Genomic DNA, 26823 nt, shown 5'->3' with positions numbered 1-26823 from the left:
TGCTGTTATTCAAAAAATAAAAAGTTTACATTTTAAATAATTATTACGGCAAAATATAATTTTATTTAAAAACGTTAGTGTTTTATTAAATTAATCACCCCATATAAAGTAATAATGGTATTAAATGTTAACATTTCTTTTTTCAACCCATTCGAATTTTACTCGGCTATATTTTATATGACATGCTAAAATATTTATTTTTAAAAGCCTTGAAAGTTTGTGATTAAAAATAAAAAAACAAAAAATTATTTCATGATGTGGTTTTTTGCGTTTCATTAACTCGACGTTATTCTGACGTTACAACTACATCAAATCAACATATATCTTCATTCTTTAGGAACATGTTAATATATTACACGCTACAACTAAACATTGTTTTAAACTATTCAATTTAATGTTTTCACCCGGACGGTCGAAAATTGGCATTAGTAGAAACTTTTACCAGAAACATAAAATATTTAGTTTTTGAACAATGTGAAGCATTCATTTTTGATTTAAAAATAGTATGAAACCAAAATACTACCTATTAAGTGTATTATCGATTATCATCGTGACAATTTTATTTGTAACACAAAAATCGGAAATTCTCTTCTGCTGTGCTGTAAATTTCGTGAATACTTATTGGTTATTGACATCGAGTAGGTCACTGTTGATGTGTTAAATTCAAATTCAAAGATGAACCATTGTATATAGAAATATTATGGTTCTGAATCAAGAAGATGGACACTAGATCAGGCTCTATTTTTAAGGATAGTAGGTATACTATTGATGATTATTATTTTTATTTTTTAATTAAATAAGAAGAATTTATTTTCAACAATATTGATGAAAATTTATTGAAAATTTCAAATGTTCGTAATACTCAAAAAATGCCAAAAATATATTTTCAAAATTTTATCATGCCTACAAAATTCTGATATGAACAGTTTTTGATAATAAAAGATAATAAAAATAAATCCATAAGATTATTTTTACTTTCTGAGTTATAAGATATACATATTTTTTGAATTATAACTAATTAACTCAAGAATATTTTTGTTTCATTATTCTATATTATGTCCTGTAATTAGTAATTCAATGTTTTGAACTATTATAAATGTTTATTTCATAGAAGTTTTTAGTTTATTCAAAATAAAAAAAAAAAAAAAAAAAAAAATAGAAAAATAAATGAAATTTTTGTTCCCGCGTTTCTTATAAATTGGAAAATTGAAAGTATCTATGTAAATATTTTAAAAGTTAAAATACTTTTTCCCGGCAAAGTTATATATTTTAGTTCAGAGTATTCTATTTAAATGGCTTAACTAACAACATTTGTTAAATGTTTTGATGTTAGTAGTGAATTTATACTGATTTTATAGTAATAAAAATGTTTTTGAAAAAAAAAAACTCCGAGAATCAATAATTATAAATTGATAAATTATTAATTAATTATTATATAAACGTTGAAAATATAAGTAACATGTGTTTTGAGAATTTATAGGCTTTATTGTCTTAAATTAAACGGTCATGTTGGTTTCTACAAAGTATTTTAATATACCAATATTATATGAACATGTTAAAATGCGGTATTAAAACTTATAACTATTAAACATTATTCATATTTTAATGGCCTATATGATGACTGTTAAGAGTATCGTCAAAATTCTAATTTTGATAATGCCGTTAAATGGAATTGAGTTGAGTTGAAATTGTGTTCAGTTAATACTTCAATATTTCCTATTGTCATCAAACATAACAGCCATTTCGCCTTTGGGCCGTAGTTACGTTTTCATTGTTATTACTACCTACGGCATTATTACTATAAATTCCATTTATCTCAGAACACCTCATTAACACTATCCTGACCCAATTAATAATGAATCTTGTAATAACTCTATCTAGCTGGATTTGTTTTATTATAACATGGATGTCTTTCTCTCTTTCTTATTGCTATTATTGTGCATCAACTATTACTTATTGTAATAATTTATTATTTTCGTTTCGAGTCATTTCAGCCATGTTCATTTTTCCTTGTAAACTATTGTCTATTTTGAAGAATTGACATTATCTAAGAATTTATTTTCTTTGTTTGATAATATGATAAATTTTTTAAAATGGATTATCAATGTCAATAAAAATGTATGCAAGAATATATTTAATACGACTACTCTTTTTTCTTTTCTTTTTTTTTTTTCAAGAAGATGAAATAATAATATTGACATTTTTACTCTCATATTTTATTTCATCAACTGTCTATTGTTCACTTTTACTTCGAAGATAATATTAATTAAAAAAAAAAAAAAAATAATTATTTCAAAATAAAATGATTTTTAAATCTATAATATTTGTTAATTACACTAAGCCATTTGTCTAAAAGCATAGAGTTTTTCATTAAGTATTTATCTACTTTAAAAAATTACTTTTTAAATACGGAATATTTTTTTTTTTAATATGTACGAAAATGTTGAAAATATATGCAAGTACATTGAAGCAAAGTATATTAAAATATTTGTTATCCATTAAAAATTAAATCGTGAAATTTATAACATGACAGTTGAAAATTTAAATGTAAATGTTACTTTTCGAAATTTTCCATGATTTTACATAGCTATAATATTATGTATGGAGACTATATTTATATTTTCCACTTTACCTTAGAAAACTTATTGTAATTGGATTTTTCACCCAATTTTGAAAATTCATCATATTCCGTTAATATACAAGTATTTTTATTTAGAGTAAAACGTTATTTTTCAATTTCATGGTTATTCATTTTAATATCTTTTAAAAATAAAATTGCTAAATTTACAATCTACTACACATTTCAATTTAGTTCAGTAAATGTATTTTTATTAATTATACATAATTTTGTAGTTAAATGTATAGAAAATAAAATTTTAAATGTAATGATTGAAAGATCGTAGTTCTTTGATATATCGGTCATAACTCACAATAATAAAACAATTTAATAGATTTGTTTTTGTAACAAAATTTGTTAAAAACTTACTTTACGTGACCATGTTATTGTTGGTGGTGGGTTTCCTGTTGAATTGCATTGAAGAGTCACATCTGACCCTTTTTTTGCGCTCACTTTTCCATTTGATGTTATACCAATGATCCTTGGTGGAACTAAAAAAAAAAATTTAATTAAATAAATATACTGATTAGATGTAGGTACGAAGTAACTACTAAACAGAAGTTTTAGAAAAAAATATTAATACTGGAGGTTGTTTTTTATTCTTGTTCGATTATTTTTTCAGATTGCTAAAATACATTATACGGGATCAATTACATTTGATTTTAAGTATAGGTACACAAAACATTTCAATATTTCGAATGACATAAAATGTTGTTGATTTTATATTTGATAAAATAAAATGAAATAAAATAATTTATTAAAGTATGGCTTTAAAAATATATACTCTACTACATTTCTAATTTAAGAGTATAGTGATGAAATTAAATTATTAATATCAGTGAATAATAAAAATAATGCTATTCGTTATAATTTGTTATAGAATATAATTAGGTATTACCTAATAAATCTTATAACTCAATAGTTTGTTTTTGAGATTGTCTAATGCTTTATGACTAGCGACCAATATCTACGCAATATGAGTTTATTTAAATCATTTAAATTATATATTTTGATGTCACTTATTGGCAATAATTTTCACCTGCTCTTTTTAATTTAACAATATTATTAAAAGGATAAAATATTGGCCAATTTATCTTAATATATTAAATGGTTTTAAATGTTATTAATTAAATATAAATATTATTATTTTTAATATATTGGTTTTTTAATTATTTCTTAACTATAACGCAGTTTTCATTTTTATAGACCACATTTACAATAATAGGTATTAAGAAGTCACATTTTAAATATTATATTATAAAAGATAAAGTATATTTTATCGTTCGTAAATTTTCTGTGTTATATCATCAGTAAAAAGCAAAAAAAATGCTTATTTTTTTAATACTTTTTTTTTTTTTTAAAGAGAAAAATAATGATGGTGAAACATAGATTTTGAAAGAAACCGGATTCCAATTAAAAAATGTTTTATTTTCATCAAAACAACGAATGATTAAATTTAAGTAAATTAAATTTCCTTTATGTTAGATAAACTTGAAATACTATTATTTATTTATTAAAAACTTTTATTGCGTACAATATGTAATTTTTTTTCTTTTTAAATGTATTAGTTTAATATTGCTCATATTTGCGTTAAAAAGTGAACAATGAATTAATTCATATGTTTTTAGAATCGGTATTAAGTATTCAAATAAGTATTTTTATATCACAATATTAAATGTGATTTATTTTTTGATAATTATTTTGTTCTTGATTTTAATGTTAAGCTAGGGCAATCTCAATGGATAATCTTAAAACGATTTATGTTGCATACGCACATTGTACAAAATAAATTCAATAATATTTATTTTCCGGGAAAAGTAATGATTTTAATGATGTTTTAATGTTTAGTACCTAGTTCAATCTTCAATGTCTTGCATTTTGAACCATTATGTAAATAACAAGTAAATGAAGATGTATACTTCTACTTTAAAGGCGTAATGAAAACATCATTAGTTTGTATTGTGAGCCTTGAATAGTTTATTGCACATATTTTTTTTCAGCTCATGTCTTCAGTTTTTGTAAAGAAGTTGCATTTATAAAAATTCACTATTATTATACATATTTAAATAAATTTATTTTTGTATCAGAAACCTAACCTACGAATACATTTACATTTTTTTATTTTTTATTTTTTAAACAAAAAGTAATTTTATTAATATATTTAATATTATGTACAGTACTTGTAATTTTCAAAATATTTGGAACTATAAATTTTTAATAATATTTATTTCTAAAACATATTCAATTTCTTGTTTACTCAAAAATATTATTGTTTTTGCAATTATATAATCATATTATATTTCTAATATAATATAGTCTGGAGAAAAATTGTTTATATGAAAATATAGCTTCTTTTTTTTCTGGTTTTTATACATTCCTAAAGCTTATTTTTAAATTTAGTCATAATAATTTAGTAGTTAAAGTGCCTCTAGAATATAATATCATCGATTCGAGTAAAATAACAAGGTATTAACTTAATGGGTAATAGGTATTTTCATCTTTGAGTATAAAACATGTAATATGTTATAGTACAGTATATATATTATAATATAAAATCTTTTCATTTATTTAACATGGTATGAGTAAATTATTGTAAAATTATATTTCTAAAATCAGCGAATTCGGAATAAAACAATATTTTTTGTAATTGAAGAGTACATAATTAAATGTTTAGCGATAGCCAAGCTTAAGTTTTAATACCAGGTGGTTGGAAGTTAAAATTATTTTAAATTTCAACTGAGTATATAAAAAATGCACTATTCATTCTGTACAGAATCTATAATATAAATATAATAAAAGTACTCACAAAATAATATAATATAGATACTAAGTATTATCATCCGGCTAAAAGATTTTGATCACATTTAAAAATTGATTAACTATTCATTAAGTCTATAATACTAGTGGATTCTCGAATTAAAAAAAAAAAAAAAAAAAAAAAAAAAGTAATATGTGTTGTAATTTTAGTAAATACAAGTAGTTATAAATACTGTAAAATTTAATCTTAGATTAAATTATCAAGTCTTGATAACTTAAGTAACAAGTTGCACGCTGTTAGCTATAATATTTACGTAGAAAACAATTTGGGGCATAATAAAAATGACACTTAATACTTAAGAATGAATATGATTTATTAACAAAGTCCACTCTATGATCAATATTAATATTGTTTCTTAAACGTGTTAGCTAGAGTATTTATACAAGTGGGGAATTTATATTATTTATTGTACGTATTGTGTCATGTAAGAGTTTGTTGCTCATTATCATAAACATCACAGTGTCTCATCCACACAAGTTATTTAGTATAAATTAATTTGAAATGTATGTACTGCTATGAATCATAATATATAATATGGGTTTTTGTATAAATCGACCGTTGACTTGAACGGTTTTTGCAGATTTCCGTGTTCTCAAATTATGGGTCAATGTTTAACCATAACCGTATTATAATAAAAAAAAAAAAAAAAAAAGTCATCAATGCGATATAGAAACTAGGAACTCACTCGAAATCGAATACGAATTTATAGCCACGCGCATAATACGTTTTAACCGATTAAATTAATAACAATTTAGATAGAATTATAATGTAAAATCAGATTTTGATATTACCAAAGAGCAATTTAAAGTTAATAGTTAACGAATATATTAGAAAACGAATATTATACTCTAGAAACAAAACTGTTTAGCATTAAACAAAATTCAATCTTTAAATTATCATTACATATTATTCAATAGATATTTTTCAAAAAAATATATACAAATTAACTTATAACTTTTTAATTGTTGTGTTGTATGTTTCAAATAAAAGCACTAAAAAAAAAACTTATACTCGTATTTTTTATTTTTTTGGTAGAAGTTCTTAAAATTAAAAAAAAAAAAATACGTAGAATTTATATGTATTATATACTTAGTATAATTAAGTAGTTATTTTGCGTATTGTTAATAGTTATATTATGAAAACGAAGAAGTTATTAATGATAAGTAACACAAAAATATTTGTATGGGTTATAATAGTTTTAAATAAGTACCTAGAACTTCTAAGTATCCTTTGTAGTTTTAAATATTAATAATATTATACAATTAATCATATATAATGACCATCATTATCAACTGACAACTGGTATTTTGACTATTTATAGAACTTGAATGAAAGGTAATAGTTGTTTTGTTAAGATCAATAAGTGATTATAACATGTTAGTATAGGAAGTGACTTTAATTTGATCTTTGTACTAAAATAGCATCGTAATATTATGATTTTAATAGTTGATAAAACACCGTTTGGTGTTCGCGTTATTGTACAGTGTTTTCTGCATAATAGATATATTGAGTTCAATAATTTCGAAAGAAAATAATCTTGAGGTTTAAGTCATTGTAAATACGCAGACGCTATTTTCATTTCAATAGAGACAAGTGTTTTGGGTGAATCGATTTCGGATGCGTCAAACAAGGACGAGTATTGGTATTTGTCCAAATGACTAAAAGAACGACCGCTCTAGTCATAATGTGTGATGAAGACGCAGCGTATGAGTCTTTGGGGAACAATGAAAACCAAGAAATTGGGCAAACGTACTTATTTTATAGTTTGTTTCGTTATTGTTATGCTATTATTTTCGAGAAAATTCGTTAATTTAATATTGTGAAAATATTTTATATTTTTCATTGAGACAATTAGGACTAACAACAACAATAACAAAAATAATAATAGTATGCATACAATGGTAGCAGTTTCCACAAATCGTTCATTAATAAAGATTATTGAAACTTTTATTTCACACCCGAGTCACAATATAAACATTTATGAAGCAATTATGTGTTTATATACTTTCTAGTGTTCTAAATAATTATTATTTAGTTTAGAGTGGCTAATTGAACAAAATGTATGATATTTTATAATATTACAATTCACATTAGTTGTATTATTTACATGCGTGTGTATATAATATGTTCAATATATTTATTGCTACGATCAAATTCATACTCAGTATTCTGTATTTAAATAAATAATGCACCTAAATCATAATTTATTTATTTTTAAATCAAAAATTCAATTATTAGCAAATACGACTCTCGACCCTCATTGAAGTATCTCAACTCAGGCCTTCCGATGTTGTTATTGTGGTTGTTGTTCAAGTGAACAATCCACCTTTAAGAATTCCTTCGCATACGACAAAAATCACCAAACAACTCACGTGTATCGGCAAGGGAGTTTTTCGATATTAAAACCGGGGACCTCGACCGGAAATAAATTATAAGGATGGACGCGGGTGTAACAATAATGAGAAATACCAAAAACCCATAACTGTCGATTTATGTAGTAGTCAGTTGCAGTAGTGTTGTATACGGCGGAAACTGAGGGAGATATAAAGGCCAAGGAGAGAAAAAAAATATGATATAACACGGCGGGGAGATGCTAAGATGTAAAGTGGACGGAGAAAAGAGAAAAAAGGGATAATATGAATAGGTACACACACACATTGACACACCATTATATATAAATGTATCTACGTATAAAACATAAATGTATGTATATATATATATATTATATACATATATTTGTTGCGCTTATATTACTACGTGTGTACTGTTGTGTACGCGCCTCAGACATAGGAAACGAATAAATCAATTATGCACACACGAATGAACCGTGTTAGATGCTATAAAACAACAACTGGCCATTATAAATTCGTTTATATACATGCAAAAATAATGAAAATAAAAATATGAAAGTTTTGGCCATGGGATGTTAGTGCTAGGAAACTTTTAGGGTACTACCTATACATACAGATATAATATCTAAATTGATCTCAATACCCCTATTATATATAACTGTTAACGGTTGTATTTGACGATGTGAGGATATCGAAATGTTTTCCATAGTGAGAATTCGGAGAAATATATTTTAGCGATGCAATATTGGTTATAGTTACATAGTTATTAAGTATTTAATCATTTAATATAAAAAAATATAGACAGTATATATAAAACGTTTTATATGATTCTGGCTTTTGAAAACATTTAGCTCCTTTTTTATGCCGAAAGAATATTGCTGGTTAAGATTGATGTGAAAAGTATCTGAAAATATCGATGCTATTGCAAAGAAATCGGAAAAATATATCAAGAATTTCAAAACAAACTAAAAATATGATAGTATACACTTTAAGTAAAACTTTCCAACGTCAATTCAATGCATTTAGAATGAAACTTTGATAATTTTCTAAAAAATGTGTTCATATGTTATTGGATATTGCATTATTGTCAAAATATTTTTAAACTTGATCAGACTTTAAATTTAAAAAATGATCTAAAGTTCTATCTTGCTTTATTTTCTATCACAATGGACTTATTTATTGAAGCTTTTTGTAAACATAAAGTGTAGCTCTAAATAAATAAAGGTTATACCCGTTCTTGATAGTGGATACTTTAATGTAATATAAAGTGTATGGAAACTAAAACTGGTAACTGATAATTTTAATTATGTTTTAAATTTTGTTTCACAGTGTATTTTAGTCATAATAAATGGTTTACCAACTAATATATTATATATATACATATTTTTAATCTAATTTAAAAAATTGTTTTTATAGAATAAATCTATGCATTTGTTTATTATTACTGTAAGGGTATTTGAAAGTAATCTAATCTAATATAGTCCAAATTTCTCACAACTCGTTTTTACTATAAAAACAAAAAACAAGTGTAGCGTGAATCTATTAAAATTTAAAAACATTAACAAAATTGAATATCAAAACGTAAAATAAGAAATTCTTCATGATTAAAATTATTAATTATAATCATTAAAATTTCATCTATATCAAAGAGTTTAATATTTTAGTATAAAGTTTTACTTAAGTTAAGTTTAAAGCTTTTTATTAATTATCAAAAATGCTTTGGCATAATTTTTTCGTTGTAATTTAAAATTTCATATTGGGCAAGGTCGAATATTTGAAAGAAAAATAATTAAAATTTTTCTTTTTACAAATTTAGTTATCAAGTTGTAATTTTCGTCTAGTGAGGATATTTTATGCCAAGAGATTCTGATTGATGTTCTGTAAGTTTTACATTTTTTCTGAATTTCCTATATGTACAAAATTCCATCGTTATATGTTTGATCGAGAGTAGGGTGGCGTATGATAGACATATTGGGGGTCGTTTTTACTCATTAAATGGTCGTGAGTGATTTGTGTGTGTCCGATCCGGAGTCTTGTAAAAATGACTTCAAACTTGCTAGGAAGGTTTGAAGGAAGTTTCCACGTGGAAAAAGTTTTTTTTAATTCACAGAGTTTTGTGTAAAATTATTTCCAGTTTACCTGATAAATTTTGGTGCAGTAGAGTTTGATTAGTGATGTTACGTCTTTTTTCGTTGCAATGTTATTGGATATTCGAAAAACAAATTATTTGATATTTTTTGGTGGAATTAATTTGCCAATTACTGTGATATATTCGATTTACGTACCATTTAAAATCATATTTATATTAATTATTTCATTCATGTAATTTGAGTCATACGATAATGTATAATAATAATAATAAGTAATTATATATTTATTAATAATTCATCAATTTTTTTTTTATTGAAAAATAGATTATTTTTTATTTATCGTATGAAAGTAGGCTTGAAACATATACAGTTTCATATTTCTTAAAAACTTTAACATGTATTATATTTAATTTAGTAAATTAATTAATTGCAAACTAAATGTGAGTCATATAAATACATCTTAGTATAGTATAGGAAAACATTTATTTTGTGCACAGGTGTATACTGTATATTTTTATTGATGATGATATCCATCTCTTATGTTAATAATTGTTTAATTGGGTATTAAATAAGTTTCTATTTTATTTCTCAAAAAACAATACAAAAATAAGTAGTATCATACAACAAACAGTAGTCTACAAATAGTATAAACAATAGGTAGAATAACAGCCACATTTCTGTTACCAGCAAAAAAATAAAATATTATTCAAAATATTTAAAATACAAATTCACGTTTAAATTTTTTAAAAGAAAATGTTAAAGTGTAGCTTAAAATCTATACATTAAAATATCTAATAATGTATTAATAGTACTTAAAGTCTTAAGTATAAATATAATCATCCATCGGTTAGGTTAGGATTAAAGTATATAGATAGATTAAGGTAATTTATAAATATATTATATTAAACTATATTCTTTCTGGATTAAATACAAATATTTAAATTAAGCAAACTCAAAGCCAAAAAATTTAAAAACATTTTCAAATAAACATTTCTTTAATTATAAATTAAAGTAAGGTTTTATTTTATTTATGATATCTTGGAATAGCTTTAAAATATAACTGTATAAATATTTAACTAATTATATTGTTAAAAATTAATACTTTGTACTATTTTAATTAAAATATTAATAAAAATAAAAAAGAATATATTCATGAAAAATTAATCCAGGTAAGATTATAATATATTAAGAGCTCAATAAATTTCCGCTCAAAGTATTTTAAGTTGAATCACAAAAATCTGAATTTTTCTATCTTTAGGTATATAACTGAATAATTGTGCTATAATTTAAATTTTTACTTCTCTTGTGAAAGAGCACAGTTCTTTTTCATTGGAAACAGACATAATTTTCAAGTATTAATATTAAAATAAAGAAGACTTGATAGTTATTTTGAAAAAAAAAAAAACTAAAAAGACCATAGAAAATATAATTATGATGACGATTTGTAATATTTTATTTTTGAGATATTCTATTAAATTTATTCAAAGTTTTTATATACGTATTTTATGTTTTATTTTTATTTATATGGATTTTATACTTTTGATATGATTCAACTTATTATTAATTATATTTGTTTTTCAAATTATTGTTAAAGAATAAAAATATTATAAAATAAATAAAATGCAAGTTTGATATACCTACGCAGTATTTAAATATTTACACATTATTTTATAATCTATCTTATATAATATTATATATATATATATATATATATATTAATGTTTGTTTGTGAGTCCAATATAGATTCGAAAACTACTTGACTGTTTTCAATAAAAGTTGTATTAATAAATTTTTTAAGACTCGGAGAGTCTTTATAACTTGTTTTTATTTTTTTTAACCCCTATATATTAATATAGAGTGAATCATACTTTTATTTAGTTTTTGCTCATGAAAATCAAATATTTTTTTGTTTATTTAAATTATTGCCTTAGGTTAATGATAACATTATTACGGTTGGCAAATATAAAATGTTTACAAATATAAATAATAATAATTTAAAAGATTTGTAACTATGATTTACTTTCTTATTAATTCTAGATATAATTTTGATTAAAACAAATAAAGATGAATACCAACTATAAAACTAAACGATATTGGATTTAAATAGAATTTTAAATATTCGTCGAATCTGCCTTAAGTTTTTTTTTTTTGTTATCATCAAAAATACGTTTAAGACTAAGCAGTAGAAAATCATAAAATGGACATTGTAATTTTATTATGTTTAAATAATATATTTCATCTGAAGTAAAACGGTAAACGAAAAAGGTTTGATGAATTTTAACCCAGTAAAATCGGTAGCTATCTAATTATATAAAATTATGTTTATGTATGAAATTTTAATTCGTCAAAATACACGAATATTTAATCTAAGCTAAATTCTCAAAACCAAGTAAATGATATGTTTTATTTTTGTTTTTCATTCAAGTGTTTTAGATTTAATAGTAAAACTTTGAAAACAAGTTCACACCCAGCAGCCCAGCAGAAAGTTTTTCCGGGAGATGGTTTGTGTTGTATACTCGATTGTCACACCTTCCCCTCCACTAATCCACGATTTTTCGATAGTTTCAAAAGTAATTTTGTTCAAAGAAAGATGTCATGTCTACACAGAAATGACAGCCAAATATTCAATTATACATTTAACATTCTGCTTGACCGTATCGCATACAGAAAGAATACAACATAATATATAACAGTTAACTATATAAACTTGTACATACCAACTTCGTAATCGAAATAAAATAAATGCATTTCAAACCAAATGGTCACAACTTTTCTACTTGTTTACGTGAAAGATAACAATATATTGTATATGAAATTTCGATCGTTCTGCAAATTATTATCAATAAACATACACTGATTACGTTTCTCATTTAAGTTATTTACAATACTAGTTTCATTGTATCAAAAGAAAAATATACTCAAACGAATGATGTAAGAGTGTACACTATAAGAGGATTTCATACTATTAAGGGGTGTTGAAAAACTGGACAAAAGAATAGATTCGCTAAGGGTGAAAGGGCGGTTGAGCGTAAAAGATGTTCAGCATATTATATCCTATCACCTTCGTTGTACACGTTTACATATACATTACAGCCTACGTATTTTTCAGACTAACAAGGACAATACTAAGATCTAATAACTGTACACACATTATATTTTTATTTGATAGTAAATCATGGTCCACAGTGTTCGATTTTACAGTAAAGTTTATTGTTTTGTTTTGTTTGAAAATTATTTTTTAGAATTTCAACTTTCAATTCAAAAGAGTTTTAAATATCACAAATATATGGAAATAAATTATACTAAAATACATTTTATCAACACATTTTATAAATAGGCATGTATGTTGTTTCACTTTAATTTTTAATTTTAAAGGGAAAATTACACGAACTATTATAAATTATGTTTTTTGAGAAACAAAACTATTTCAATATTTCGTCTCCATGGCTTCCTTAAAAAATATTTATCTAAAGTGTCATGAATTTAAGTTCTACGAATTAAAACAGTACCCTTTAATTGTGATTTGCTATAATTTATATTCAAAGCAATCTTAGTATTGCTTCTATTATGTGTTAAAGTAGTTTTGAATCGTTGTATCGCATTTAAATTTTAAGTTAGTAACAAAAACAAGTTATTGCAAAATTATAATTTTATCAGATAATTGCTTGTATACTTGTTTTATGAAAACGATTACATTGCACATACATTTATCGTTCTAAAATATTACGGTAACATGCGCTACATTGTACCATGTTTTACAAATGGACTTTAATCTATGTAAATGGAACGTATAACCAAAATGTTTCTGGCCGCAATGGCCATCATTCAATTCACCACAAGTATCAGGTTTCTGTAAATTCGTTGAATTATACTTTATTTATACTTCCAATTTATTGTTTTTTGCTTCATATATTCTATGCTATTTATTTTGGTAATATTTTTTTCCACCAGGAAAATAAAAAAAAACGATACCTATCATCCAGCAGATGTTGACTACACTATTACTATTGTAGTCTAAGATTTATTATAAAACACCCAAAACGTGACATGATTTACTTAGGTGTTTCTTTTGTGACATTTTCGAAAACTAAATGTCAATACTACGCTATGTACAGATATTATTTACCATTGACGTTTTCTTTATTTACGTATTTTCGGTATATTATTTTATCAAATTTAACAGTTATTTGTCAGAAAATAAATATAAATTTTGAACACAAATAATATTTTTATGAATTCTGTTACAACCATAAGTATTTTATGAAACGATTTTATTATTCAATTATTCTGAAAATTGAAAATTTATTCCTGCTTAATTTTGAGTGACTAAATCGTTGCTAAACAAGTTGAACGAAGAAGAATAATTAGGTATTATTATCAGTATACACAGATGTTATAATTATTAAAAACTGTCATTGTTAAATTTATTTTTAGATTTTGTGTTTTGACATTGTTCATTTAAGATTCTTTAAATTCAGTAAATAAGCCATTACACAAAAAAAAAAAATGTATATATATAATGAAATAATACCATTAAAAGTTAAATTATTTTATAATTCTTTATCAAAATTAGTAAGTTATTCATTAGTATAAAAATAAAATAAAAACAACATACATTTTTATTTTAAAACTTATAATAACCAGAAAGCAGTGTTATATATTTTCCATATAATTGACAAAAGTAAATTAACAAATTATGTAATTATGTAAAACACTTAAAACTTAATAAAGGTCATTATTATTTTTTTAAATGAAATATACATACAATAAAGAAATATAATTGTATAGCAAAAACCCAGAAAATAAATAATGTATTCGTCTTGTCAACCATTAACGTACACATTTTAAGTTATTCAGTATTTATTATAGTATAATTGTTGATTATGTTTTCCATAATAGAAAAAATATTACAACAATTTATTTAAAAAGAGTTGAAAGAGTTTAATTTTACTGTTTGTCGTGTATAACAAAATTGTAACAAACTTGAACACCGATTAATATTATTTGCTCGCTATTTAATACAAATTGTCCTTTATCTTGTCTTGGTGGCGTTAATAAAGCCAGTATTTCTATTTTCCTTGGTAAGTGATAAACAATAAGTATTAAAATGTTTAGATTCATTTCAATAAAAATATTACAGTTACACGGCGTAATAAGCAGGCAAATCAAGTACACTACAGTTGTGGGTATATTTTTTACTATGCACAGTACACGCTCTTATGACGTATTGTATTTACCAATGTGGTGTTTGAATCTTAACAACTAATCATTAAAAATAATCTGTACAACCCTACTTATGCGCTTAAACAACTTAGCTATAAAACAGTAATGCACATCTGAAGTTGTAGTTTAGATATAACATACTTTTTTGTATATTTTTGTTTATAATATTTTCAATAACTTAATTTTAAATTGTATCTATATTCATGTTTGTTCAATGTGTGTTAAAATGTATTTATAAACAGAATTAAAAAATAATACATTCCTATAGGCATACTTCAAAATAAGGATAAAAAAAATATATTCTTAATTATAGTTACAGTAATAAATATTGCATTATGTTTTCCACACAAAAAAAATAAAAGCTTAAGACTTTTCAATAAAACAAAATTATTCATGAGCATTATTGCATTATTAATTGATTTTAAAGTGAAAAATAATAATATTATAATGTTTAAACAAAATCTTTTAAATTCTTTCGAGTATAATAATTAAATTACTATCGTGACAGTAACTTTATATTATTCAAAAACTTTTTAAGTTTACTGACAAAAAGTGTTCATTATTTGTACGTTTTTAATTAGGTTTATTGGTTTAAAATTGTGTACATCATCATTCATTGTATTACAAATAAACAAAGCTAATAAGAAAATATTTATACTTACTGAGTATTTGCAGCGTATGTTTTAATTCTACTGGTTCGAGTGTACCGATCTGGCAAATGTAGTTCCCAGCGTCATTGATTTGAACATTTCGGATTTCCAAGTTGTATCCTTCGACGATTCGAATACGTTCTTCAGGGGTCACCTTAGTGGTACCAGCGGTTAAAATTGCTATTCCTTTTTTCCAAGCCAACACAAAGTTCTCTGAATGAAATACATGATAAATATAAGTTATTAAAAATTAGTAATCAATTATAATTAGCTTTAAGTTATGCAAATATTATGTTGTAATACTACATAATATACAATGATTAATATTCATTATGCGCATTTTACTATGATAATTGTGAATTATTTGTTTTTAGTTAACTGTAATGATGATCCATTTAGTAATTTATCATATTAATCAGTACCATGTGTTTTATTAAAAAAAAAATAAATATGGATTAAGTATAAAAATCTGGGTACATATTTAAAAAATTACATATAATAGCCAAAATTGATATATACGTGTGGATAAAATAATTATTCATTATACATGTCTGCTTTTTAGATATTATAGTCTATATGAGAGTCCTCAAAAAATATATAGTAGTGTGTATATTGTTTGTAAGTATTTCACTAAAATATCAATGGTTCTTAAGTATAAATAATAAAAATCTTGTAACTGTAATACTTGAACATGATACAAATATAATGTTATACTAAATTTTGAATTTTTGTTACACTAAATTTATAATGAATAATGATAAATATTTTGATATAAAATTCCAACCATCAAATATTTATAACTGGATCACTGCATAATTACAAATTACCCAAGGAACCATAATAGAGTACATTAACATTTCTAAACCTTATTCAATATATTCGAGTTTAAGTGAATGAAAACTCGAAATGTTCATTTCACTACTGCAAATTAATCTAACCAATCCCGAGAACGGCAAAGTTATGCAATCCATTACGACTCCATTATAATTTAACTATTTTTATTTGGATATTTTAATAATTAATAGTTAACCATTCAATTTTCATAAAAAAGTACATTTGAACTTATCTTGTTGTATATTATAAGTTTATAAAAATAATTATCTAATATAATTGATTATTCGAGATCAAACTATAGCTGAAATTAATTTCAACAAGAGTAAGTAGATATCAAAATATAATAAGCAACTATCAACTGCCATTCGCAGACTTTTATGATAGTATTCTAAAAAATAAAATTGAAAAATATTTGTCAAAGGGTTTTGGAGTTAACTGGTTGTTGTTTTTATTTAAAACGGAAATATATTAGAAGGATACCTACTAAATTAATTAAATTAGAATAAATACAGTTCTTAGAAAATAATTTTGCTAAATGGCACGTGTGTTAACATAGGATTTTAAGCCCTAAATCAATAATGTTTTATAGTACCTACAAGGCTACATAACAGTAATTCTCATGTCAACCATATTTATCGTAGGAGTTGTTAGTTGTATACAGATTTTATTGCTGTAACTAAATTTCAATAATATTCATGGTTATTTCTGAAAAAAGCAAATTGTGATACGAGATTAACTTTTGTAGTCCAGGCCTAATCTTATACAATTACAAAGATGTATAGAATGATGTTTATAAAAATTGCTCTTGTCAAGTTGATTAATTGTATTTTGTCCGATGTTTCGAAATGGAGAAACTCGCCAGTCCAGAATAATGAAGCATTCTGATGAAAACGAGAATTACAAATAAAACAATCTCTTTCATTGTACTACATGGTTTTTGAAATGAGATCAAGTCCATGTTTCAGTAGTTTCCACATACAACTAATTTTAGAGTAAAGATACAAAATTAAAACACAGCACATCAGTTAATAAACAATAAATAAAGTAATAAATTGTTTAAAAAAATTGTGTTAATTCTCTTTTAAAATTCAATTTTATAAAATAACTATTATTTTGTGTACACTTTCGAACATTATAATTATACTGTTAATATGTACATAATAAATTATTTGTTTTAATTATATAGTAACACATAAAAAAAATAACGTGTCAAGTTCACAAAAATAAAATAAAGAAAGATTTGAATATTTTTTAAATTATAAGAATTTTTTTTTTTTTATTCATGGCACAGCTTCAACAGCTAAAGTTATTAGCTTGCAATAAAAAATGAAAGTATTTGGTTAGGCACATAATATAGTAATACAATGGTTTCTTAAATTAGGTTGTACATATTAATTTGTTTTAAAAATGAGATTATTTTATTGGTGTTGTCATGGGTTGAACTGAGGGTTTTGAAGAAGTTGTCGGGCAATTCTATACTTTTTCTGGTATCTAATTTTAAGTATTACAAGGTTGATATTATTAAAATGTTCGAATTTTTTCCTACACCAAAATTTAAAGTTATAAATGTTTTAATAATTTTTTAAACAAAAACTAAAATATTGTATTTATCGGTGTTTCTGAGTAAGAATATAAATTATCACGAGTTAAAAATTTAAAACACCTTATCTATTAATACTTTCTTTAATTAGCATTTTTAAATTAAACCATGGAAATAATTATCATTAGTTATAATATATTTATTCTTTTAAAGTAAAATATCTAAAATATTGATAACAATTAAATGATAAAATATTATTATTTGTTTACAAGTGTAAGGAAACAGTTTTTTGTTCTATTTTAATTACTCATAATACATATTATGAATAAATTGTATTTAGATATACAGAATAATAATGATGAAAATATTAAATAAAAAAAAAAAATAAGTTATTGTAAAACTAATATTTTTCACTGCTTCACTCAGAATATAAAAGTTCTACTTATGATCTACTGTTTACTTTAAGAAAAATAATTTATAATTAGAAAAACCATCGTGAACTTAGTTTTTGTTATTGATGAACAAAAAATCAAAACTTATAATTTATCCTTGGAGAATTCTTTAGGTTTTTTCTTTTTAGTGAATAGCTTACGAACAAACGTATATTCTTATTGCTTTGAAAATGTTTTCAACCAACAGTAGGTATATTTTCGAAGATAACGTCTATCTATTTAGGTCCAGAAAAATAATACAACCCTACTGTTCATTGATTTGTTCTCATTCTGACTAGAAAAGGAAAAAATCCGTTTTAATCTTTTAGGACAATAGACTTCAGTTACGGGACATTTGTCAGACGATGGGATTGTAATTACACACTATGCAGCCAACTCTGTAAGTCTTGCATTGTTTAGGATATCTTAGATTACCGTTATTCGTGATCTATAAGTTGTAGCTTATACTGTTCATTGTTGAATTCATCGACCCCACGATGTACACTAATATTAATACAGTGTAGTTACGTTGTTTTTTATGACTAACATATTCATTTCGATTTTGTATCTAATTCAAAGGATGTGAACTATAAACACACCTTACCCATGCATTTAGAATTTCACTAATAAGCATTAGAATATTATTTTTAAATTTTTCTTTGATATAGACTACAGTTATACTATTCTCTTTAAAAATATTTTACGGTTTTTCTAGATTTTTTAGTTATCTTTAAATTGTTTAGTCATAGCAATAGACAACACAAATAAACAAATAAAATATACTTTTAAATGTTTGCTTACTAATTTTGGCGAAAACCCAAATTAGAATTTATTATTGATTAAATGAAGATTTCATATTTTTAATAAGAATAGTGTATTGATTGTCAATTGTATAAAATAATATAGTATTTATCTATTATTTATATTACTGAATTAGTTAACCTATGGCATACCGTTTTATTGTTCACATAAAGTTTTGTTTTGTGTAACTTTTTTTAAAATTGAATATATTATAAACTAATTGTTTTATAATAATAACACGTCATACGAAGAAATATAATTCAAAATATATTTTACTCATTAGTAACCTCAATTTTAAACATAAAATATAAACTGACACGATATTACATTGCATATCCGGTAAGTGATCGACCATATCCGTATTTTTTTTTTTTATGTAGTTTGTTACTCTTTAAATGTTTTTCTATTCAACCAATTTGCTAAGTAAAGTTTATACTATAAAATTGATTCTAGTTAATTATATAGACAAAGTATTATAGTAAAATAGGTATTTAAATTTATGAAGCATTGATATAGTATTTCGTGAAAATTACCAAAAATTACACGGTTTATCATGGAAATAAATATTTTGAGAATAATATTATCACATATTAATTTATATTTATCTTAAAAAAAATAAAAGGTTAAAATGATCAAGTTTATAAAATATAATATATTAATTCAAAAAACTTTAAATTTAGAATGTCTATTTAACTTATCAAGATGAACACATGTGAAGTATTTTTTATAGTTTGTAACAAAGATTAATATTTTAATTTGTTTTTAAAAAATAAAGGAACTAGGCACTTTAATTTCCTGCAATGCCAATAAAATTATTAATAACTATTCTTAATTTATACAATATTTGAAAAATCATAAACATTTTTAATATTAAAAATGTTGAGAGCATTTAAAAATTTAATTATTGAAACACAATAATGTTTATACATTTTACGAATAAACACAACATTAATAATATTATTATTTACTTTTATAACATAAAAATTTTAATTTAAATGTTATTTGATACAAAAATAATGTAGTACTATAAATTAAAAGGGCTTTTATAAACATGTTGTTTTTTTAAAACACAATATGTGTAATGAATACTGGTCGGAATCGTCTTTTAAACATGATAATATTCAATTTCAAATTGAATTATGATAAAACACCTGCTGCCACTTGTATGGACCACTCGAAAGAATGGCATGCCTTAAATAGTTAAATCTACATACATTGCGTGTAAGCAATGTCTGCCTTTTCACATTTTTTCGATTATTCAAGTTCTTTAAATGGAAATAATTTTTCGTTTTCACATTAGAAGTATATTTTGTTGCAAATAATAGTAGAAATTGAACAAGGTTCAATAAAATACAAATTTAGTTTTCAGGTATTTAAAACACTTATGTAAATTTAATAATGTATGGGAAAAATATTTCTAGAAAATTTTTTTGTTTTCAAATTTCTAATAATTTTATTATTAATAAAATATGTTAAATAAGGTTAAAAGCAAATAAAACTATTCTAAAATTTTGAAAATGAAACCAAAATAAAATTGAAATCCTAAAATCTGTATTATATACACGTTGTATCTGGTTATATGGAACTATAAATTGATAATTGCATATAGTATTTCATCAATCATTATAATTCTAATCAATAAAAAATATCTATTACCTACAACGTTCAAATAATATGTTTATAATATGTTTATAATATGTTTAATATATGTATTATGGACAAATAATATCAAACTAAAATGTTTAGTTAAAAGCTATTTGACTAAAAATTGTAATAATTATAAATTAATAATTGCATGTGGAAATTATGAATATCATCGGCATTGTGAAATATTATAACTCAAAGTTGGTTTTTCTTGAAATTTTAAATGCGTAGCGTAATTGATAATTAGGTATAATTAAGTATCAAATAAACAAAAAAATAAAATTATTATTATTTTAGAGTACCTACCTACTCGAATACTGAATATTTAAATGTATTTCACGAATTCATAGTGTAAACAATAACAAATCGTCTCAAAAATACGTCCTGTGTTGTGTAATTAATAATTATTATAGAATAATGTCGTTACGTTAGCGACTTAGATGTTATCGAATTATTTTCTTGGGGTGTGCAAATTAAGTTATATTTTTTCGAATGTATCTATTACTTTAATCATCAATCGCCACAACCATAATGTATACAGGTATAAATAAAATTTTGTATAGCGAACACCGGAACCGGCCAATTAGAGTGGATAATAATATATAAAACGAAGTAAATACGTTAGGCACATGTATAAGCAGCCTTTTCCAGGAAATATCGTGTTTCTCCGATTTCGAACGGCTTTTGGTTGTTAGCTTACGGATTTATTTAATTTAGCGTTTATTACACTGCTGCATTTTAAATTATAGTGACGTGGCACGCGTTTCGTAAGCCGAGAGGCAGTCGGTCGACGCATTGTCGGATTTAAAAAGAGTGCTGATGGAGAGAAGAAAACACAAAAAAAAACATGGACTCGGGGAACGATATAGCTTAACAAAACCCTTGTCATTAGCTCGGTTAATGATGATAATGATAATAATAATAATAATAATAATAACGTCCGCGGCGACGTGCGTACAATAATACTATTAAACGTATCTCGAACGAAAAAAAATAAAAAAAACCCCCGTTTGCACGGCGGTTTTAATTTCATTAAGAGCATGACCGCGCGATGGCACATTACATTATCATTACAGGAGCAGTTGTTTTACAGCCGTCGTGGACTGACTGCGGACCGCGTGCACGGCGTGTCGGCGGCTAAACGGACTCGGCCGTATTATTATACAACTATACAACGGGAAAGATTTACACGCGTACCTAATACTTTTAAACGATATCGCGTGTTCGGCGACTATTAATAAAAATGATATACGACAGCGGCTGTAGGCAGGGTCGGCACTAACTCGAGAGGCCAGAAAGTTTGGAGGTTTTTCCTATCCGCCCCGCGTTAATGATACGACGATGGGGGTGGGAGGGAAGTGACTGGGCGCTCACACTGTATTATAAACTTCACGCCGACACACGCGGCGGCACTCAGACTGAAGAAAAACCGTCGACCTTGGACACGCGTATATTTGATTGTCCGATCTCATTCCAATCGGCGGCGTCACGATATCGTTTTCAATTAGTATTTTGGTCCTATTACGAAACGCGTTTCACACCGTTATAATGTATATTGTAATATGAATGTATTCTTTTCGTGCATTCCACCGAAATGATAAGACGGTTCGTTATTTATTACAGACTTCGCGATTTTGCCTTGAAAAGAAAAAAAAATGGCGTACGAGTAGGTTGTTATATTACAAACCGGCGTGGCGCACGGCCAATAAACATTAAATAAACTTCATAATATAATATTATGCCGAATCATAATAATACCGCAATACAGTATGATACACCGTACGGTTGCCCGATGCAAAAGAAAAAAAAATCATTCCGTTAACCGTTCTTGCCGACCGATGAGCTTTTTCTCACAATACAGACCCCAATGTGTGTATGACTCATGATATTATAATATAATATAATATTTTATACTGTTATGACCGCACGGTGCCGTCTTGACTGGGACGTATCACAACAGAATACAACGATGGCCTACAGTGGCACACTCGAAATTTATTTTATTCCGTTGGGGGGATAAAGTGTAGTAATATATAACTGTTATAGAGGGAAAGTTACCAATATATACTACAAAAAAGGCTGTTGTGAACTTGTAGGCAAAGCGTAACAAGTATATGCACTAACGGGAAAGGAAAATACTTTTTTTCCTTGCGCTGTACAATATTGTATGCTTTATCACCTTTCAAATATTCCACAAGCATGTAAGTAAGTACATGTAGAAAACATTTTGTAAGAAAAAAAAAAAAACATTAAAGTAAAAATAAAAATTTACGTATTTATCGTACATTGAAGTTAGCACATTAAAGAATATTTCATAGTAACAGCATAAAGCTTCAAATTTATGATAGAAAAACAAGTTAAAGACACAACGCCCAAATTCTATTATAGTTTAGTAATAATAATAATAATAATAATAATAATATAATCAAATATTTACAAGACGATCGCATTCGCAATGTGATGTAAAGGGATTGTCCATGCGATGCATGATAGCAACGCGATTTCCCGCGTAGATTAATAATTAGGAATGATTTTCGGTTATCAAACAACGAATCATATTGTTGGAATAGAGGACAATAATAATGATAATAATTTAATGATGGGCGTACGCGACCAGCCACCGCCGTTATTATTCCTGTAACAGCTCACAGACCGTAATTGACACGGGTGCAAGTGAAACCGAATTATATACTGTTCTCCGTAGCGATTTAAATAAATTATATTATAATGCTACTAATAATAACAATATTATTATCATAAAATAGGTAGGTAGGTACGAACGAATGTTAATAATACGGCTGACGCGGTTGCGGTGTAGTATCCACTATCCGTTACCACTGCGGATAAACAATCGTTATTTTGTGGAGTGAGTGCGACCTGCTGAGAATTTTCAATGTTCGCCAAATAGCTCAAGCAGCGTTCGAACGCAAAAAGCATACCTACTCTGTTTATTGGCGATAATGGACCAGACGAACGCTTAACAAAACCGTGCCTAATAGTTTATTTTCGTATGACTTGACGAGCAATTGTAGACGATATCGCAACTGTCAGTGACAAAACGAACCTAAAATGACCCGGAAACAATCTAAATTCTACCCAGCCCCAAACTAAAAAATTAAATAAGATTTATTTTTAATTGAAACGTTTTAAGTTAATACGAATTACAATAATTATTACCAACATTTAGTTATTGTTTTTGGTTATCATATTGAGAAGCCAAAAGCAAGCACTTCTTAAAGACCACATTCGTTTCATCACCGGACTTTAACTGTCATAATATATAGGTAATATTATTATGTTAATTAAAAATAACAGCTTAAAGGTATGTTCAAGAATACCTACTTAAAATAATGAATAGCAAAGCGTCTGCTACTGTGTTACCCAATAGATTTTCCATTATGTATATAGGATGATTTACCAAGAATTCTCACTTCCTCATGTTTTTTTTTTTTTTTTTTAATATCGTAATTATTTAAAATCCTATTTTTATAATTTAAACATATACTTTAAATTACCAAGATTGTAAATTATTTGATCGACAGTTTTTTTGAAAATGTCGATGTATCAAAAATCGAATGCGAAGTTTTTAATATAATAAGTACACTGAGGATAAGAGGATTATGATAATTAGATTAGAAAATTTAATGGCTATAGTGATTTGAACATTTTAGTAATTAATAATAATCTATCAAAATGTTTTATTTTTTATTTTTGTGAAAATGATCTAAGTATAATAAATAGTAGATCTAATATTGTAATATTATATTTTTATAATCATTTTTAAGGCTACTTTCAATGAATAAATATTTTAATAACTAAAATGCTACACGTTTGTATTTTGAAGTGCATTTAATAATAGTTTGGTAGATACATCGACGTTTTTAAAACAACTTTTCATAAAATAATTTAAACAAAAAAAGAAGGTTGTCGTTTTAATAAAACATTAGTTTATATTTTATAAAGACACCTATTAAGTAGTTTAAAAAAAGTCAAAAATTTTAAAATATGGTCTTTATAAGTACTTAAGTATATTTAAAAACTTGAAAACTCAAACATTAAATAAATTCATCATTGAAAGAAATTATAGGATTGAGCATGCTTAGTGAATCATTCTTCGTATAAAATATGCACTGCTAATTGAAAATTATGCTGAAGAAATTATAAATATATAAAATATATCATACAACTGAATTATATTTATTGTTATCATCTCATCTATATACCTATAAGTTATAATACATACGTTTTGTTTCTTAGCCGTATTATATTTTGATTGCATTACCTTTTATACTATCGTTTAATAACAATAAACTCTACTTATTGCTCTATCGAATTTTCGGTAAATATTTAGTTACTAAAAGCAAATATCGTCAATAGTCCTGTCTGCCATAGCATCGAATCAAATACAATAAGAACAAAAGAACCGAACCAAGCAAGATTTTCAGCGCTATAAAAGAGATAAATAAATAATAACATCAAATATGTAATGTAAATATTATCAAATGTATGAACTTTTAAACCAGAGATAATTGTATGCAGAAAAAAAAAACTATCGCATCTAGAACGAACTTACTGCGCAATACATTTAGTAAATATTTATAATAATATTATGCTGTAGAGTAAAACTGAGACGCGATAATAATGAAAAACATTTAGGTAAAATGTTTATATTGTAAACCTATAGTATACCTTCTTTTTACTTTCTATGCCAGAAATGTTCAGCCTTTTGAAGGTTGCGACTCCCTATCATGTCACTAAGATTTTTAACGACTCTTTTGTAATTTTATCGCTAAAAGTTGTAACGAATTGTAATAGTTATTTTTTCTTTTAAATAATAATAATAATAATACACTTAATAGATGCATTATACTAGCATTTAAAATTTAATATAACACGAGTTGATTGAAAACAAATTTCATAAAAAAAAAGTTTAAATTATATATATATATATTATATTTGCATTTGAGTTAACATTATTTTCAATTTTAACGATCTTAAAAAATGTGTAGTTGAGTTGAAAAACTTTGCTTTGTGTTACAACTTTGACTTAATATGATCGAACGGACGGTGCGATTTATTGACAAAATAACAATATTGTCGAAATTATTTTATTTCAAAAACGTACAGTGGATAGCGTGAATAAAATACATGGTTCTGAATAACGGTGTAAGTAAAAATATTTTAGACAAAACTAGAACAGGAAGACAATAATAATATATCATACAATTTTTTCTGTTTTAAAACTAAATATTTATTTTTAGGAACTCGCGTTCCGATCCTAATGTCAAAATCCACTGTCAAATAAATCTATAAATATTATGCGTATCAAACTTTAGTCGATAAGTCCTCAAACTTCTTCTATTATGGATCGAATTTATAGTCGAAATAATATCATTTGGTCAATATTGGCGATATAGCTATATATAAGCATGAATGGGCGAAACTAAGTTAGTATGTAAACGATTTTAGGAGATTCTATAGTGAAATATACGTCGCCGAACTCATATAAATTTTCAATTAAATTGTTTTGAGAACCATCCACCCGCCGTATTAGTGCAATCGCATTAAATTGCTGCACGCATTTCATTCGAAATGACCGCCAAATTAAATTTCCATATCAATATTAAATGCACTATAGCGGTTTGAATTGTTAGTGAAATTGTAGTGAATGTTTACGACGGTAATAATAAATATTAAACATAAATAATTAAATATGTTCACAGGATTTTAAGGGATATATTAGCTTTAAGCACATAATTACGTATTAGTAACGTATTCTTACAATATGAATTTAGATTGATGGTTATTGACTTTTGAATTGGTA

General features: G+C 25.0%; 1 protein-coding gene across 1 annotated transcript in view; it reads right to left on the bottom strand.

The window, feature by feature from the left end:
* Positions 1-2986: 2986 nt before the first annotated feature.
* Positions 2987-26823, bottom strand: part of LOC112592811 (limbic system-associated membrane protein-like) — a gene marked incomplete at its 3' end in the record, with an annotated part of 454015 nt that continues 430178 nt past the window's right edge. The window contains exons 3-4 of the mRNA XM_025336962.1: positions 15762-15962; positions 2987-3108 (exon numbers count right to left, since the gene is read on the bottom strand). Of these exons, the coding sequence (XP_025192747.1) occupies positions 2987-3108; positions 15762-15962 (323 nt within the window). The remainder of the gene's footprint in view (positions 3109-15761; positions 15963-26823) is intronic.

The sequence above is a fragment of the Melanaphis sacchari genome, unplaced genomic scaffold (assembly GCF_002803265.2).
Source record: "Melanaphis sacchari strain LSU unplaced genomic scaffold, SCAv2.0 Contig195_pilon_pilon, whole genome shotgun sequence".
In the NCBI taxonomy this organism is placed as follows: domain Eukaryota; kingdom Metazoa; phylum Arthropoda; class Insecta; order Hemiptera; family Aphididae; genus Melanaphis; species Melanaphis sacchari.
This window is presented reverse-complemented; position numbering and strand designations above follow the sequence as displayed.